This window comes from Lepisma saccharinum, unplaced genomic scaffold, assembly GCF_977018435.1.
Source record: "Lepisma saccharinum unplaced genomic scaffold, izLepSacc3.1 HAP1_SCAFFOLD_427, whole genome shotgun sequence".
NCBI classification, from domain to species: Eukaryota; Metazoa; Arthropoda; class Insecta; order Zygentoma; family Lepismatidae; genus Lepisma; species Lepisma saccharinum.
The window spans coordinates 106,123-126,732 of NW_028143126.1; the positions used below are offsets into that span (position 1 = coordinate 106,123).

At 36.4% G+C, this 20,610-nt stretch overlaps 1 protein-coding gene across 1 annotated transcript in view; it reads right to left on the bottom strand.

Annotated features, from left to right (window-relative positions):
- LOC145982803 (von Willebrand factor A domain-containing protein 8-like) overlaps window positions 1–20,610 on the bottom strand; it is a 172,799-nt gene that overhangs the window by 17,406 nt on the left and 134,783 nt on the right. Inside the window, exons 26-27 of the mRNA XM_083116170.1 lie at window positions 3,185–3,305; window positions 2,355–2,544 (exon numbers count right to left, since the gene is read on the bottom strand). Coding sequence (XP_082972296.1) covers window positions 2,355–2,544; window positions 3,185–3,305 — 311 coding nt within the window. The remainder of the gene's footprint in view (window positions 1–2,354; window positions 2,545–3,184; window positions 3,306–20,610) is intronic.

The window sequence follows — 20,610 nt, forward strand, 5'->3', positions numbered from 1 at the left end:
CAGTTTCATTAGTATATTATCATAGATGCCTACTATAGTGGAGCCCACGTTAAGAGTTCAGTATGGGCTCTTATGGGCTTTTACTTTTGAGATCACCACCCCTAAAAAAGTGTGTTTCTGTAAGAAACAAAAGTCATTAACATTCGAAGAGAAAATAATAAATAAGCAAAAACCAGAGGAAATGTAAGGCTTTGATAGTCTACACCTTCTTTTGCAATTCGGACCATCCAAACAAGACATTTTCCTTTCTTGTGTTTACCACGATTTGGGGAGTTAAAAATAACAGCCATCCAACAGTTGCCTCTTGCTGCAAATACATATTTGGAAGACTGAAGGGGGATGGGAATGTTGAGGCAAAAGTTCATGAATAGGCTTCCATCGTGGGTCAAGTGGTTTATTGTTTGCATGCGCACTTTTTCATTTTGGGTATTTCTTGAAGGAATTTATTATTATAATTATTCTACAACAGCAAAATGGCAAGGGGTTGCATTATTAATCATAAAAGTGTCCAGAGTCTTACAAGTAAAGAGAGACAAATTGTAATAAATATTATTGTATTAAAGGTCCTCTTGCAACACCAAACGAGGAGAAAAATGCCAAGAAACAACAGGTACGTAAAATGCAATGACTTTGAATACAACTTTTATACGAGGCGATGTGCGACGAAAAGTCCCAGGCACATTGTATACATTGGCAGATTTTTCGGGAGAAGGTTCACTTGCCCCTCCCAAAATGATAACTAAGTATTATGAAAAGTATTGATAGTATCATATTAAAAGATCAAAAAAACGATCGACGGAAATTCTGCTAATGCTATCCACTTATAATCAAAGGGCCCTAGGTTCGCTTCCTGGTGAAGGTACATTTTATGATGGATTATACGTTGAAATTTCAGTCCCGATTAGTTCATCTGTCCACAAATTAGACCTAGAACGAACCCTTGTAATTGTATTGATGTGAATGACATGCGTGTCCAATGGAGGTATGTGCTGGTCATAACTCCCTCTTGGATAAGTATTCCTAAACGAAGATGGTCAACGGCAGGAGAAGATGGCATATGAGCACCGACTAATAAAAAATATACGTACCACCCCCTCTCACATCTTCAAAAACACTGGGCACACCACTGATATAAGGGCACTTTTTGATGTGTCGAATAAGTTGCAAATCTGCACATCATATTTCCAATATTACATAATGCTTACAGCATATTCTGTACACGTCCCAGAAAAAAATCTACACCCGCCTATGACTGTTGAGTCGTGGAGCTGCTGCTGTGCAAAAGGAATGGAGGGACAAAACAATAAAGACACAACAAGACTTTCTTTGCGACCTTACGAGTGGTTTGCGAGCACCTACATGTCAGAGGGGATTTACTTTGGTGCATGCCGGTAATGAACATGGTTTTGTCTTAAACGAGACAGTGTGCAGAGAAATTTGAAACAGGCCTCCCCGATGGCACAGTGGTAACATCCTGTCCTCATAATCAAGGGGTCTCGGGTTTGATACCCGGTGGAGGCATATAGTGGTTCGGATCCAAGTTTAAACTGTAGGTCCAGTCCCGATTAGAGTTTCTGTGCAAAAAGTGGACTTAAGAGAAAATACACTGCCAATGTACACAATAAAATGGACAGCAAGACGTATGACAAGTATATTCAGGAACAGTTATTTGCAAATCTCCCTCCATGGACAGTCATTACTCTGTACCAGAGCCGCATGAAAGAAGAGCTTCCCATCAAATCATGGAGGAAGGATTTGCATTATTGTATTGAACAGTACCTGTTCCGTTACTCACTAACTTTTGTTGCGGCGTGTACTACAGCAGACGTTCGATGCACGCCAGAGCCTTCTTCTACTGTGCACCATGTGGCAACACTGTCGCCATAAGCCCCATACTGAAGTCTTAAGTTGGGCTCACCAATAAAAGTAAAAATAAAGCACCAGTGCAGGCATGCAAGCAAAACAAAAACAGAAGATGGACAACTTCAAATTTTCTCTCTCTCTCTCTCTCTCCCTCCCTCCCCCCTCCCTTGCCTTAATGGCACGATGCACTTTACCTTACCTATACAACTGGCCTGGTGCTCGGTCCCTTTTAGTATTGTGAGCAGAAGAGTGCATCTGTTATTTGTTTATTAATTGATTTGGTGTTTTAAGTGCATTTTATGCACAGTAAAGCTAATCGGGACTGGACCTACAGTTTTAAGTGGGATCCGAACCACTATATGCCTCCACCGGATATCAAACTCGGGACCCCCTTGAGCATCTGTTGTTGTGCTTCCCCCTAACTTAGGATCATCTCTAATTATGAACATGTATTAAAAATTATGAGCATATATTTAAAGAGTGTTATTTACCTTGACAACGTCCAGCCTCTCTTTGTTGTTTGCAGGAATACTTTTATGATCAACAAATTCTAAATTGTAGCTCTCTCCTGAATGGCCTACAATATCATATTGAAATTTATTCTCATAACCCTCGAATGCTTCCATCACCAGAATCACAGCTTCCATCTCTCTGTCAAGTCGACCATCATATCCATTAAATCTGAAAAGTGAAGAGTTAGATACATTTACATGAAAATCGACATTACACAATAAGTAATTTCACAACTCACTGAACTATTTAGTGAAAGATCATGGATTCAATTTGGAATCCAGGTCTTGTATACCTGTGTTACACCAACGGTGCTATCAACCTTTCGAGTTCATTACAATTTGCACAATTCAGATCTACATTTCTTTCCATTCTACTAGTGCCATCCATCTAGGATTCCTTTGTAGCCAAAAGGCTAGCACATCACCTTTGGTGCGAGCTGTCCCAGGTTCGATTCCTGGCGGGAGCTAAATAAATTTCAGTGTTGACCAAACATCGTCAGAACAACTCAAAAAGAAAAACTAGTAGGCTCCGGTCTCGAAAACCAGAAAACAGTGGTGATGGGGCTCTTGTGCCTGGTGTTTAGTTTAGTTAGTGCCATCTACCACTAATGTCAGCTGATATACGTTATGATGCATAGAAGATTGAAAAATTTAGTGAATCATGAGGCTCAACTAGGATCTTTAAAAAAATGTTTCAAAAAAATAATTTGGTAAAAAACAGTTCTTCTAAAAAAAATACTCCAGAGGTTAGAATTGATTCAATTTGTGTGTGTGTGTGTGTGTGTGGAAAATGTTTAACTTTCACTAACCTGTACATGCTTCCTGAAACATCCACCACTACCTTCAAACGTTTTGGTTTTTGTTGTGGTGCTCCCATTTCTGGTTCCTGCTCAGTTCTTCTGCGATATATAGTCCTCTCACCAGTTATACCTTGAAGGAAAACACAATAAACATACCTTAGCTGTCTTATTCATGTGTATTGTAAATATTAATTCTAGTCTAATTACACATTTATATTATCAATATTTTGGCCTAGTAAACCAGAGCTGTGGTGGTCTACTTGGTAAGGTGCCGACTGCAATATGGGAGACATGGGTTCAATTCCCATGATGGGGTACCTGGGGGCAACCAGGGGTGGGGATGGGGGTAAATGTGGCCATGGTTCTGATCACATCACCTTCAAATGGCCAACATTAAGAATGTGTGGGGCCCTATCCCTAGCTCTACCCCATACATGGCACGGCGCTATATGTACAGGGAACTTTAACTTTACCTACCCAGCCTTTAATCATTGGATACCTGGGTGCAACCTTTAGTGGGTAAAGGCTGCTGAAGCATGATGCTGATCACAAAACCACTATGGCTGAGATTGAGAATGTGTGAGGTCCTACCTCTACACTCCATATGTGCCTTGATAGAATGGTGTAATTAGTGCTAGTAGTATTATGGCTGCTCAATGTAGGATATAATGTTTGTTTACATTTTGTAATGGTGATGACATGAATCTGGCATTTGTAAGTCCCGCTTTACGTCATCCCATTACATTAAGTGAAAATTTCCCACCTGGGAAATTTCGCATCCATAAAAATCCCCTTGAGGTTATTTGCCTCAGTGCTAATTTATACTGATAGATGTCTCCCCAGTCACTTTTCACCATTTCCTTCTTCGCTAGCAACGGTAGTATTGCAAACACAGTTCGTCACATTCCACTCAAGGTTCAACGTCGTATTTGTATTTATTTCTCAACTGGGGCAAGTCTTTATTTATATTGAATCGTGTGCAACCTTATATCGTAAGTTGAGACTTTGTGAACTTTTCGGCATGCATTTCAAAAGTTACGTGTTGCTATTTTGAACGTAGTTTGTTTCTTGCAACAACGAGTCATGTCACGAGAACATTAGTAAGGAATTGTGCATTCGATCTATTTTTGAGAACCAATTTTCATTTTATATAAAAAATCTTGTGATAGACATTTTTTTGTGGAAATCGTCACGCCCAGTTGTCTTAAATTTCATGGTACCATTTATTTATATATATATATATATATATTTGCATGACTGGTATTCATTTCGAAATAACTAAGAGAGAAGTTTTTGATGTCAGCATGAGATGGAGTTTGAACTTTGGCATTGAACCTTGAAACAATTAGATCCGATACACTTGCTGCTGTTTCCGGACGAGCACGTGTCAACAAGGAAGTAACGGCGAAATATATTACGTAACCGCAACGCTTAAATTTGACCGCATCAATTTGACGACTTGGATATTACGAACAGTCTGGCTAATTCGCAACTAGAACTTTTGAAGGTACGTAAGAATGCGTGTGTTTATAGTGAATTGAACTTATGTAACAAAACTCATATTCATACTTGCCTATTTACTGCAAAAGGGGATTTTTTCTGAATGGTACATACTTTACTATTCACGCGGTTCTATTGAGATTCGTGCCCACCTATCGCTGTTAAAAAATTGTGAACTTTAATATATATTGATGATTTGCGGAAGTGATTTTTTTGCATTACTAAAAAGACGTGATAACAGATGGGGATTTTGAATGCATCATGTGTATAAAATAAATATCATGAGTGAGAAACAGATATGTACTTATGCGTGTACTAAGTAATAGTGTAGAACAGCGTCACAACAGTAAGCCAAAGTGCAACCGCTACACATTTGACCTAAGATTGTAATTCGGTGAATAATCGTTCAACCTAAAGACATCGTAATGAAAGTCCTTTTACTTGCAAACAACAAAAACGAGACGAATAATAACCAACAGCGTATCTAGAATTTCATGAGCATCTAATTCTCTTATAAAACAGGCAGAAATTTAATTTTTAAAAAATAAATACCATTTATGTGTTTTTTATAAATTTGTAACACTCGTGTGTTGAATGTTGAAATGCTAGAAACTTTAATGAAGTAAATTTTATCTGCAATATTGCTGAAGGTAATAAACGTGTACTTTTAATTGTATTATTATTTAGATGATAATTTATTCTGGCTAAAAAATACCAAAAATGAGAATTGTCTGTTCTAATATAAACTGGAATTTTATTGTGAAAGCTTATTAAAATTAGAATGAAAAAATATTAAATGAATGTTGCTACAACTAAATTGTTAAATAAACGTGTATAGTTGAATGTGATACTTTTTCATTGGTGTGAGTCATGATTGGCGATGAAACAGATATAAAGGTTTGTTGTATAACTTACCGAATTTTGGAAGGGTAAAGAAGGGTGTGGATATACGCACATATTTTTTCAAACTGTTGTTATTGTGGGAATTATTCCGCGTACATATCGGCAAACCCCGTAACAAGTAAAAATTGTAATTGTGGTTCCTCGATTTTATATTGTCCACGCTAAATATACCTCTGCGAGTATTGGTCTCTTCTTCATGCTTCCATTTTTATGAGACATATAGGAATGGCGTTACAAAGATTGGCAGTCAGAGCATGGCCATTTTCCCTTTTTCTTTCATTAAGTGAAGTTTGAAGTGAATAAATTTTTCCCACCCACCCACCCTATTGGATTTAGTTTTAGTTTTATTTTACTTCGCGTTTTTTGTGCCTCTAGGCTAATTTGCGAAGATGGGGATGAGTGATGAAGTGATGAAATTGATGAATGGACATTCACAAACAACCAAGCCCGACCGGGATTCGAACCCGGGACCCTTGACGTCGCAGCGCGATGTGCTAACCACTCGGCCACAGGGTCGGGCCCACCCTATTGGAATTTTGGATTTTGGCTTGGGATATTGAGTGATTTATTTGGTGTGTGACTATATGTACCTTTTGCTTTCAGCATAACATATTTACATTGTATTTTGAATTTTTTTTTGGTTGATGCATCCCCCCTTTTTTTTCTTTCATATTTATTGGTTTTATTTTTATGCTAAGATTTTGTCGCAGTTATCTTATTTTACGTTCCTTCTCTTTTGAAATAAAAATTGACAGTTTTCAAATTTAACGTTGCAGTTCATAAGTAGTGTGAATTGGAGGAGTTTACGTCATTTTTTTAAATCGTTTAAAATTGGATTTACTTTGATTATTTTATCGTTGAAGGTTATATTTTTGGTTTTGTGCACTGGTGGGTAAGGATGTCTGTGGTTTCACCAGTTATTAGGCCTTTTAGGTTGAATTTTTCACCACGATTATTGCATACCAGGCAGGTTAATAATAAGTTTAGTAATTTTTTGCTCCCTCCGGAAGAGACTCCTGTCACAAGTTACATTCGATATTCTTTAGCACATGAGATAATTGGTGATTTACCATGTATAGATGGAGAGGATCTCCATAGGGTGGTATTGTTTTTAACTACCTTGCATAAAGCATTTTCATTGCAACTACTCGACTTGGAATCACTGCTATTTATGACATATAGTAAAACTTAGGGTATTTTTCGCACCATTTGGTACGAAATTTTGATTTTAAAGTATCCTTGGCCAATTATGATTAAAACAATTTGGAGTCACTTGACAAATTTGCAAACGTTGAGGGACTTAATACAATTTTATGTGACTCATCAACAAAGGACAAATGAGTTCTTGTCAAGTTATATCCGCGAAGTGGATATCTATTTTCATATCTTTCCTTTAGATTGGACACAGGATAAACTGGTTGAAACTATAATAAATGGACTTAGTATGAATACTCGTTTGCATTTAGTGTATTATTCTCGTCCGAGGTCAATAATGGAGTTTATTACTATTGCTCAAGAAATATGGCCTATAGAACTTCGTGATTTTTCGGACAAGATACAACCTTCTGTTATTTCTAGAGCCACACAAGTTGAAATGATTGAGGATCGAATAGAGGGGGTTGAAGTTTCTATGGATGTTGAGCACTGTGAGAGACAGAAGGGTGAAGTGAGGTCAGTTCCTCGGGAGGAAGATAAAGTCTCTACAAAATCTATTAATGTATTGGATACAGTTTTTACGGTTGCTTCAGAATTGCATTTTCAGTGTTCCTTTGCAGAAGAGGAAAAGTGTATTCCTGTTTTGACTGCTACTGTTAATTCGACTTCTTCTTGTTTGTTGTTGGATTCTGGGAATTCAATGTCATTGATATCAAGTACCTTCTTCGCAAGTTTAAAACAGAAATCACCAGTAGTTCATGATGTTACTCAGGACTTATTGTCGATAAACAACCAAACTGTCCACTTAAATTCCCGTACTGAGTTGTCATTGCGTATTGGACATTTGACCTGGAAATGGTATTTTTGGCTTTCTGATTCGCTCCCTTCTCCGATAATTTTAGGGTATGATTTTTTATCCCACACTAAAGCGAGATTGTCTTTCGAGGAGCGGATGCTCTCTTTTCCATTTTCAATGATTCCGATACACTTCGAGTCTTCAAAAAAAGAAAAGGCTCCTTCAGTTCCTTCTTCTGTTAAGGTTAATGATTTGATTCCTTTACAAATTTCAGAATCTTCAGATCTTCAAACTCTCATGGTGCGATATGAGGATGTAATTACTGAGAAGGTGGACACATGTAAATTGGATCCTGTTTCAATTCCCGTGATATCGGATATTCCATTTAGATGTAGACCGTTCCACACCAAACGGCAATTTTGCATCAACAGATTGACGACTTAATAGAACAAAATATCATCGAGGAGTGTAGTTGTGCTTATTCAAGCCTGTGTTTTCTGGTTGACAAGAAGGATGGTTCTTACAGATTAGTATGTAGTTACAAGCAGTTGAATAGACTTATAGCTTACGACAATTTCCCACAAGCTTTAATTTTAATTTTATTGATTTAATTTTCCAACATCTGCAGTCTGCAAAGGTTTTTTCTTGTCTTGATTTATGTAAGAGCTTCCATCAGATAAGATTAGACGAGAAGAGTAAGGATTTGACTGTGTTTGTCACGTCTTTTGGCCAATACCGTTACACCAGAGTTCCTTTTGGCATTAACTTAGGTACGCAATTGCTGACTCGAGCCTTAGACAAAATTCTAGGGAAGTTTAAATACAAGTTCTTAGTCAATTATGCAGATGACCTCCTTATATTTAGTCCTGATGAAGAACCTCATTTGGAGCACTTAAGATTGGTTCTTCAAGCATTGAGGGAGGCAGGTTTGACTGTTAATCCGAAGAAATCTACTTGGATGCAGCGACAAGTAAAGTATTTGGGATACATTTTGGGGGAAGGAAAATTAACCTTGGATCCGGAGCGAATATCTGCTATTCAACAGATCCCTCCTCCTAAGAACGTTAAAGCTATTCAGAGGATTTTAGGACTTAATGGGTACTATTCAAAATTCATTCCTGCATATGCGGAGTTAACTAGCTTTTTGTCCGACAAAAAGAAAAAGGGAGTTCAGTTTGTTTGGTCAGAGGAGGACCAGGTTAAATTTGATCATTTGAAGAGTGTCTTCATTAAACATACTGTACTGGCTTTACCTGATTTTTCGAAAGAATTCATTTTGCAATGTGATGCTTCTAACTTAGCTCTAGGGGCAACCTTGAATCAACAGGAATCAGATGGATCGTTGCGGCCAATTGCTTTCGCTTCGCGAAAACGCACTGATTTGGAACGAAAACAGTCTACATATGAGAAAGAGTGTTGTGCCATTGTATATGGATTTAAGAAATTTGAGACTTATCTTACAGCAAAACCCTTTGTTCTACAAACTGATAATCAGGCGCTTTCTTGGTTATTGCGTCATCCTGAGCAGTATGGAAAATTTGGTCGATGGTTGTTGTACTTATCTCGCTTCTCATACACAGTGGAGCATATTCCATCTAGATTGAATCCGGTGGCTGATTGTCTGTCTCGGATGTATACACCGGATGAATTTCAAGTATCTCAACCGCCTATTTCTAGTTTTGTGTGTGCTGCTCCTAAGTTCCAGATAATTCCGTTTGATAAGGCCGATATAATTCATCTTCAGGCCCAAGATGCTAGTTTGTCTCCTATTATTCAGGAAATCCAGTCTGGCAAAACAGTGAAGCATTATCGCTTGTTTCAAAATTTGTTGGTTTGGCAACCTCCTAAGTTGAACCATTCTCTTGTTGTGGTACCAAGTGCCTTACAATTATTAATTTGTAGATATTATCATGATGTTCCTGCAGGTGGTTCACATTTGGGGGTTCGAAAATGTCAAAAGAAGATTTCTGCTCTTTTTTGGTGGCCTACCTGTGCCCAGGATGTACGTAAATACATTAAATCGTGTGATACTTGTCAACGTGCTAAACTAGTTATACGTAAACCCCCCGGTTGTTTATCATCAGAAGTCATAAAACATCCTTGGCGCAGTTTATACATAGATTTGGTCGGTCCCTTGGTGCGTTCCTCAAGGGGAAATTGTTTCATTTTGGTGGTAGTTGATGCCTTTTCAAAGTGGGTCTCTTTATATCCACTGCGATCCGCGACATCGGTACAGGTCATTGACAAACTGCGACAACTCTTCCTTACATTTGGAGCACCTTGTGAGTTAGTATCGGATAATGCTACATATTTCAGATCACGTTTATTTAATGACTTTCTGTTTGAAGCACAGGTGAAGCATATTTATACCAGTGTATATTATCCAAATCCATCATTGGCTGAACGTTTCATTAGGAATCTTAAGGCTTCTCTTATTGCGTATCATTCAGAAGATCATACTAAGTGGGATTTGAATTTAACTGCCATTGCATTTGCGTTTAATACGGCCGTACATGATAGTTTACAGACCAGTCCATCACAAATTATTTTTGGAAGGGATATTGATGGTCCCATGAATTTTCATTGGGAGCTTCAATCAGACGTAGAACTTGGTCCGCCATCTGGTAGTCGGGCTCAGTGTTGGGCGGAAGCATATTCTCATCTCTTGAAGGCTTGGAATACTAGGAAGAAAAGATACGATGCATCGAGAAAACCAGTTTCTTATAAGGTTGGAGACCTAGTTCTTTATAAACTTGTCCACAAAGTAAGGCCTTACAAAATATTTCGGCTAAATTGATGGAACGTTGGTCGGGTCTGGCCCAAGTTTTTAAACTGTTGGGTTCTGTCACTGTGTTATTGGTGGATCTGGATACTCAATTATATTTGAGGAAAGTTCATGTAAGTCATATCAAGCCATATCACTCAAGAGAAGAACCTGATTCGGATTTTGCTTTGGCTGATTCTCAGGTATCTGATATAATGCAATCATCTAATGTTTCAGGCCAGAATTCTGGAATTCCAGATAATGCTAATAATTGTTTACAATCTAGTCCGGCTAATCATATTTTCTGTAGATACTGTAAGGAATCGGGACATTTGATTACTCAATGTAACAAAAGACCTAAACGTTCCCACAATAACAATTTGCAACGTAGAAATTAATGGTATGTTCTCTGTATTTTTTATATATCATGTATTAGGTTAATGGCATTTTCTTGGTTGTTTACTGTCTCTTTACAGAAGGTCCTGTGATGTATTTATCGAGTGTGTCAGGATAGCAAGACAATGATGGTAAAATAAAAATAACTATGTGTATTTGTGCAAAATTTTGTCCTGATGTTATATGTCGGACTAAGATTCTATAGCTATATAATTATCAAGGGAGTGACCTTTAACTGTTTTCTTTAGTATGTCATTTGGATTCATATATTTTGATTGAGTAACTAAAGTATGTTCTCGTTTTTGATGAATTTTGGTACTATTTATATTTTTGTGTTGAGGTTTCAAAAAAAAAAAAAAAAGATCATTGTTACATGCATGGAGTTAAAATTTTCCTGCCAGAGATTCTGTAATAGATGCTCGTTTTTCTAGTGTTTTCCCTGCTAAATTGTCTCGTTTAATTCTCAACTCTTTCCTATTACTTCTTCTCTTCAATTTTTTTTATTTTTATTATTTTTTTTCGTTGCATGAAATTTTTCGAGAAAACTGGGACAACAAGCCTTTGGAACAACTGCAACAAGAAAACTTACAACGTTCATCTTTAAGGAAGATTTGGCATGGTTACTGGAATATTATGCTTAATTGGATCAGCATCATCTTATGCAGCGATCATCAAGACATCTTGAATCATTTTGACAACCATCTAGAATCATCTTGAATCATTTTGGATCATCATGAAACAATCTTATCATGTTAACCATCATCAGTTGTGTATCATATATTTTTGAACTCACTTTTTTTTTTGCTCTACATCAATTGAGAAGTGTTATATTTATTATTAATTATGGCTGTGTTTGTGTCATAAATTCTGTATCCATTTTAGAGTTTTGCGAATTATGTGGATTAGTTACTTGATATTTTGGTTATTGGAGTTATCATGTTTTTACAATAATAGAGTGTAAGTTTAAGTAATTAATTCTTGAGGGCAATTCCCAAAAAGAAGTCTTATTGGAAGATAAGGGTAATTAAGCATTTTCATAGTAAATAAGTGGTTGATCTGCCTATTAAGTTTCAAGTTGGATAAATAATTTCCGGCATAATGGTAGTATTATAATGTTGGTCTTTTTATGGATACCGAGATGCTCATATTGGGGTTGGTTTTCTTTCATCGTCGGTTGGGGGAATTTGTAATGGTGATGACGTGAATCTGTCATTTGTAAGTCCCGCTTTACGTCATCCCATTACATTAAGTGAAAATTTCCCACCCGGGAAATTTCGCATCCATAAAAATCCCCTTGAGGTTATTTGCCTCAGTGCTAATTTATACCGATAGATGTCTCCCCAGTCACTTTTCACCATTTCCTTCTTCGCTAGCAACGGTAGTATTGCAAACACAGTTCGTCACATTCCACTCAAGGTTCAACGTCGTATTTGTATTTATTTCTCAACTGGGGCAAGTCTTTATTTATATTGAATCGTGTGCAACCTTATATCGTAAGTTGAGACTTTGTGAACTTTTTGGCATGTGTTTCAAAAGTTACGTGTTGCTATTTTGAACTTAGTTTGTTTCTTGCAACAACGAGTCATGTCACGAGAACATTAGTAAGGAATTGTGCATTCGATCTATTTTTGAGAACCAATTTTCATTTTATATAAAAAATCTTGTGATAGACATTTTTTTGTGGTAATCGTCACGCCCAGTTGTTTTAAATTTCATGGTACCATTTATTTATATATATATATATAGGGAACGGAACTTTAGGTAAATAAATGTTTTTTCTGCGATAAGATAGACCCCCTTGTTTTTGCCAAAATTCTGATCATAGCCTTATATGTCAACACAGCAAATTTTATTTTACATAAAAACACATATTTTCCAGTTTTCCGTATGTAAATACATATTTTGCGAATTTTCATTTTAAATACATAAAATCGCTCATTGACTTCAGCTACCTCGTAATCATCGAAGGAAAAATGTTTATTCTCGGCACCTCTTTCTTTCATATCGAGAGTGTTAGGTTTGTTTTGTCTTTGAACACGCTCGCTGGCAGACTTATGGCGCGTCGCCTACGATTCTATTGGGGGAAAATATTACCCCCACTGGATCTAACGCACAAGTGCTAATGTCTAAATGTACAGACATTTTTCGGGAAAAACAAGGTTTTCAAACTTTGTGCCAAATTGCACGTGTTTTGGAAGGTGAAGTAGAGGAAGAGGAAGCTTTGGAAAACTTCAGCGTTAGTGACATTTCGTGCTTGAAATATGCAAGAATTGTTTCTTGTGACGTGGAGCGATCTTTCTCACAATATAAGATGTTTTTTTAGAGATAATCGTCACAGATTTACAATGGAGAATTTGGAAAAACTATGATGATCCACTGCAACTCTTCCAAAAAAATAGCTCACTAAGAGGTAAGCATTATAAACTGATTTCAGGTGTTTAAAATGCATGTAATATTTTGTTTTTCTTACCAAATATTTTTTTTTATTTTGTCACATATTTTCCTGTTTTTATCACATATTTTCAACATTTATGACACATAAAAAATAAATATTTCTGAATTTTTTAGCACATAAAGTTCCGTTCGCTATATATATATATATATTTGCATGACCGGTATTCATTTCAAAATAACTAAGAGAGAAGTTTTTGATGTCAGCATGAGATGGAGTTTGAACTTTGGCATTGAACCTTGAAACAATTAGATCCGATACACTTGCTGCTGTTTCCGGACGAGCACGTGTCAACAAGGAAGTAACGGCGAAATATATTACGTAACCGCAACGCTTAAATTTGACCGCATCAATTTGACGACTTGGATATTACGAACAGTCTGGCTAATTCGCAACTAGAACTTTTGAAGGTACGTAAGAATGCGTGTGTTTATAGTGAATTGAACTTATGTAACAAAACTCATATTCATACTTGCCTATTTACTGCAAAAGGGGATTTTTTCTGAATGGTACATACTTTACTATTCACGCGGTTCTATTGAGATTCGTGCCCACCTATCGCTGTTAAAAAATTGTGAACTTTAATATATATTGATGATTTGCGGAAGTGATTTTTTTGCATTACTAAAAAGACGTGATAACAGATGGGGATTTTGAATGCATCATGTGTATAAAATAAATATCATGAGTGAGAAACAGATATGTACTTATGCGTGTACTAAGTAATAGTGTAGAACAGCGTCACAACAGTAAGCCAAAGTGCAACCGCTACACATTTGACCTAAGATTGTAATTCGGTGAATAATCGTTCAACCTAAAGACATCGTAATGAAAGTCCTTTTACTTGCAAACAACAAAAACGAGACGAATAATAACCAACAGCGTATCTAGAATTTCATGAGCATCTAATTCTCTTATAAAACAGGCAGAAATTTAATTTTTAAAAAATAAATACCATTTATGTGTTTTTTATAAATTTGTAACACTCGTGTGTTGAATGTTGAAATGCTAGAAACTTTAATGAAGTAAATTTTATCTGCAATATTGCTGAAGGTAATAAACGTGTACTTTTAATTGTATTATTATTTAGATGATAATTTATTCTGGCTAAAAAATACCAAAAATGAGAATTGTCTGTTCTAATATAAACTGGAATTTTATTGTGAAAGCTTATTAAAATTAGAATGAAAAAATATTAAATGAATGTTGCTACAACTAAATTGTTAAATAAACGTGTATAGTTGAATGTGATACTTTTTCATTGGTGTGAGTCATGATTGGCGATGAAACAGATATAAAGGTTTGTTGTATAACTTACCGAATTTTGGAAGGGTAAAGAAGGGTGTGGATATACGCACATATTTTTTCAAACTGTTGTTATTGTGGGAATTATTCCGCGTACATATCGGCAAACCCCGTAACAAGTAAAAATTGTAATTGTGGTTCCTCGATTTTATATTGTCCACGCTAAATATACCTCTGCGAGTATTGGTCTCTTCTTCATGCTTCCATTTTTATGAGACATATAGGAATGGCGTTACAAAGATTGGCAGTCAGAGCATGGCCATTTTCCCTTTTTCTTTCATTAAGTGAAGTTTGAAGTGAATAAATTTTTCCCACCCACCCACCCTATTGGATTTAGTTTTAGTTTTATTTTACTTCGCGTTTTTTGTGCCTCTAGGCTAATTTGCGAAGATGGGGATGAGTGATGAAGTGATGAAATTGATGAATGGACATTCACAAACAACCAAGCCCGACCGGGATTCGAACCCGGGACCCTTGACGTCGCAGCGCGATGTGCTAACCACTCGGCCACAGGGTCGGGCCCACCCTATTGGAATTTTGGATTTTGGCTTGGGATATTGAGTGATTTATTTGGTGTGTGACTATATGTACCTTTTGCTTTCAGCATAACATATTTACATTGTATTTTGAATTTTTTTTTGGTTGATGCATCCCCCCTTTTTTTTCTTTCATATTTATTGGTTTTATTTTTATGCTAAGATTTTGTCGCAGTTATCTTATTTTACGTTCCTTCTCTTTTGAAATAAAAATTGACAGTTTTCAAATTTAACGTTGCAGTTCATAAGTAGTGTGAATTGGAGGAGTTTACGTCATTTTTTTAAATCGTTTAAAATTGGATTTACTTTGATTATTTTATCGTTGAAGGTTATATTTTTGGTTTTGTGCACTGGTGGGTAAGGATGTCTGTGGTTTCACCAGTTATTAGGCCTTTTAGGTTGAATTTTTCACCACGATTATTGCATACCAGGCAGGTTAATAATAAGTTTAGTAATTTTTTGCTCCCTCCGGAAGAGACTCCTGTCACAAGTTACATTCGATATTCTTTAGCACATGAGATAATTGGTGATTTACCATGTATAGATGGAGAGGATCTCCATAGGGTGGTATTGTTTTTAACTACCTTGCATAAAGCATTTTCATTGCAACTACTCGACTTGGAATCACTGCTATTTATGACATATAGTAAAACTTAGGGTATTTTTCGCACCATTTGGTACGAAATTTTGATTTTAAAGTATCCTTGGCCAATTATGATTAAAACAATTTGGAGTCACTTGACAAATTTGCAAACGTTGAGGGACTTAATACAATTTTATGTGACTCATCAACAAAGGACAAATGAGTTCTTGTCAAGTTATATCCGCGAAGTGGATATCTATTTTCATATCTTTCCTTTAGATTGGACACAGGATAAACTGGTTGAAACTATAATAAATGGACTTAGTATGAATACTCGTTTGCATTTAGTGTATTATTCTCGTCCGAGGTCAATAATGGAGTTTATTACTATTGCTCAAGAAATATGGCCTATAGAACTTCGTGATTTTTCGGACAAGATACAACCTTCTGTTATTTCTAGAGCCACACAAGTTGAAATGATTGAGGATCGAATAGAGGGGGTTGAAGTTTCTATGGATGTTGAGCACTGTGAGAGACAGAAGGGTGAAGTGAGGTCAGTTCCTCGGGAGGAAGATAAAGTCTCTACAAAATCTATTAATGTATTGGATACAGTTTTTACGGTTGCTTCAGAATTGCATTTTCAGTGTTCCTTTGCAGAAGAGGAAAAGTGTATTCCTGTTTTGACTGCTACTGTTAATTCGACTTCTTCTTGTTTGTTGTTGGATTCTGGGAATTCAATGTCATTGATATCAAGTACCTTCTTCGCAAGTTTAAAACAGAAATCACCAGTAGTTCATGATGTTACTCAGGACTTATTGTCGATAAACAACCAAACTGTCCACTTAAATTCCCGTACTGAGTTGTCATTGCGTATTGGACATTTGACCTGGAAATGGTATTTTTGGCTTTCTGATTCGCTCCCTTCTCCGATAATTTTAGGGTATGATTTTTTATCCCACACTAAAGCGAGATTGTCTTTCGAGGAGCGGATGCTCTCTTTTCCATTTTCAATGATTCCGATACACTTCGAGTCTTCAAAAAAAGAAAAGGCTCCTTCAGTTCCTTCTTCTGTTAAGGTTAATGATTTGATTCCTTTACAAATTTCAGAATCTTCAGATCTTCAAACTCTCATGGTGCGATATGAGGATGTAATTACTGAGAAGGTGGACACATGTAAATTGGATCCTGTTTCAATTCCCGTGATATCGGATATTCCATTTAGATGTAGACCGTTCCACACCAAACGGCAATTTTGCATCAACAGATTGACGACTTAATAGAACAAAATATCATCGAGGAGTGTAGTTGTGCTTATTCAAGCCTGTGTTTTCTGGTTGACAAGAAGGATGGTTCTTACAGATTAGTATGTAGTTACAAGCAGTTGAATAGACTTATAGCTTACGACAATTTCCCACAAGCTTTAATTTTAATTTTATTGATTTAATTTTCCAACATCTGCAGTCTGCAAAGGTTTTTTCTTGTCTTGATTTATGTAAGAGCTTCCATCAGATAAGATTAGACGAGAAGAGTAAGGATTTGACTGTGTTTGTCACGTCTTTTGGCCAATACCGTTACACCAGAGTTCCTTTTGGCATTAACTTAGGTACGCAATTGCTGACTCGAGCCTTAGACAAAATTCTAGGGAAGTTTAAATACAAGTTCTTAGTCAATTATGCAGATGACCTCCTTATATTTAGTCCTGATGAAGAACCTCATTTGGAGCACTTAAGATTGGTTCTTCAAGCATTGAGGGAGGCAGGTTTGACTGTTAATCCGAAGAAATCTACTTGGATGCAGCGACAAGTAAAGTATTTGGGATACATTTTGGGGGAAGGAAAATTAACCTTGGATCCGGAGCGAATATCTGCTATTCAACAGATCCCTCCTCCTAAGAACGTTAAAGCTATTCAGAGGATTTTAGGACTTAATGGGTACTATTCAAAATTCATTCCTGCATATGCGGAGTTAACTAGCTTTTTGTCCGACAAAAAGAAAAAGGGAGTTCAGTTTGTTTGGTCAGAGGAGGACCAGGTTAAATTTGATCATTTGAAGAGTGTCTTCATTAAACATACTGTACTGGCTTTACCTGATTTTTCGAAAGAATTCATTTTGCAATGTGATGCTTCTAACTTAGCTCTAGGGGCAACCTTGAATCAACAGGAATCAGATGGATCGTTGCGGCCAATTGCTTTCGCTTCGCGAAAACGCACTGATTTGGAACGAAAACAGTCTACATATGAGAAAGAGTGTTGTGCCATTGTATATGGATTTAAGAAATTTGAGACTTATCTTACAGCAAAACCCTTTGTTCTACAAACTGATAATCAGGCGCTTTCTTGGTTATTGCGTCATCCTGAGCAGTATGGAAAATTTGGTCGATGGTTGTTGTACTTATCTCGCTTCTCATACACAGTGGAGCATATTCCATCTAGATTGAATCCGGTGGCTGATTGTCTGTCTCGGATGTATACACCGGATGAATTTCAAGTATCTCAACCGCCTATTTCTAGTTTTGTGTGTGCTGCTCCTAAGTTCCAGATAATTCCGTTTGATAAGGCCGATATAATTCATCTTCAGGCCCAAGATGCTAGTTTGTCTCCTATTATTCAGGAAATCCAGTCTGGCAAAACAGTGAAGCATTATCGCTTGTTTCAAAATTTGTTGGTTTGGCAACCTCCTAAGTTGAACCATTCTCTTGTTGTGGTACCAAGTGCCTTACAATTATTAATTTGTAGATATTATCATGATGTTCCTGCAGGTGGTTCACATTTGGGGGTTCGAAAATGTCAAAAGAAGATTTCTGCTCTTTTTTGGTGGCCTACCTGTGCCCAGGATGTACGTAAATACATTAAATCGTGTGATACTTGTCAACGTGCTAAACTAGTTATACGTAAACCCCCCGGTTGTTTATCATCAGAAGTCATAAAACATCCTTGGCGCAGTTTATACATAGATTTGGTCGGTCCCTTGGTGCGTTCCTCAAGGGGAAATTGTTTCATTTTGGTGGTAGTTGATGCCTTTTCAAAGTGGGTCTCTTTATATCCACTGCGATCCGCGACATCGGTACAGGTCATTGACAAACTGCGACAACTCTTCCTTACATTTGGAGCACCTTGTGAGTTAGTATCGGATAATGCTACATATTTCAGATCACGTTTATTTAATGACTTTCTGTTTGAAGCACAGGTGAAGCATATTTATACCAGTGTATATTATCCAAATCCATCATTGGCTGAACGTTTCATTAGGAATCTTAAGGCTTCTCTTATTGCGTATCATTCAGAAGATCATACTAAGTGGGATTTGAATTTAACTGCCATTGCATTTGCGTTTAATACGGCCGTACATGATAGTTTACAGACCAGTCCATCACAAATTATTTTTGGAAGGGATATTGATGGTCCCATGAATTTTCATTGGGAGCTTCAATCAGACGTAGAACTTGGTCCGCCATCTGGTAGTCGGGCTCAGTGTTGGGCGGAAGCATATTCTCATCTCTTGAAGGCTTGGAATACTAGGAAGAAAAGATACGATGCATCGAGAAAACCAGTTTCTTATAAGGTTGGAGACCTAGTTCTTTATAAACTTGTCCACAAAGTAAGGCCTTACAAAATATTTCGGCTAAATTGATGGAACGTTGGTCGGGTCTGGCCCAAGTTTTTAAACTGTTGGGTTCTGTCACTGTGTTATTGGTGGATCTGGATACTCAATTATATTTGAGGAAAGTTCATGTAAGTCATATCAAGCCATATCACTCAAGAGAAGAACCTGATTCGGATTTTGCTTTGGCTGATTCTCAGGTATCTGATATAATGCAATCATCTAATGTTTCAGGCCAGAATTCTGGAATTCCAGATAATGCTAATAATTGTTTACAATCTAGTCCGGCTAATCATATTTTCTGTAGATACTGTAAGGAATCGGGACATTTGATTACTCAATGTAACAAAAGACCTAAACGTTCCCACAATAACAATTTGCAACGTAGAAATTAATGGTATGTTCTCTGTATTTTTTATATATCATGTATTAGGTTAATGGCATTTTCTTGGTTGTTTACTGTCTCTTTACAGAAGGTCCTGTGATGTATTTATCGAGTGTGTCAGGATAGCAAGACAATGATGGTAAAATAAAAATAACTATGTGTATTTGTGCAAAATTTTGTCCTGATGTTATATGTCGGACTAAGATTCTATAGCTATATAATTATCAAGGGAGTGACCTTTAACTGTTTTCTTTAGTATGTCATTTGGATTCATATATTTTGATTGAGTAACTAAAGTATGTTCTCGTTTTTGATGAATTTTGGTACTATTTATATTTTTGTGTTGAGGTTTCAAAAAAAAAAAAAAAAGATCATTGTTACATGCATGGAGTTAAAATTTTCCTGCCAGAGATTCTGTAATAGATGCTCGTTTTTCTAGTGTTTTCCCTGCTAAATTGTCTCGTTTAATTCTCAACTCTTTCCTATTACTTCTTCTCTTCAATTTTTTTTATTTTTATTATTTTTTTTCGTTGCATGAAATTTTTCGAGAAAACTGGGACAACAAGCCTTTGGAACAACTGCAACAAGAAAACTTACAACGTTCATCTTTAAGGAAGATTTGGCATGGTTACTGGAATATTATGCTTAATTGGATCAGCATCATCTTATGCAGCGATCATCAAGACATCTTGAATCATTTTGACAACCATCTAGAATCATCTTGAATCATTTTGGATCATCATGAAACAATCTTATCATGTTAACCATCATCAGTTGTGTATCATATATTTTTGAACTCACTTTTTTTTTTGCTCTACATCAATTGAGAAGTGTTATATTTATTATTAATTATGGCTGTGTTTGTGTCATAAATTCTGTATCCATTTTAGAGTTTTGCGAATTATGTGGATTAGTTACTTGATATTTTGGTTATTGGAGTTATCATGTTTTTACAATAATAGAGTGTAAGTTTAAGTAATTAATTCTTGAGGGCAATTCCCAAAAAGAAGTCTTATTGGAAGATAAGGGTAATTAAGCATTTTCATAGTAAATAAGTGGT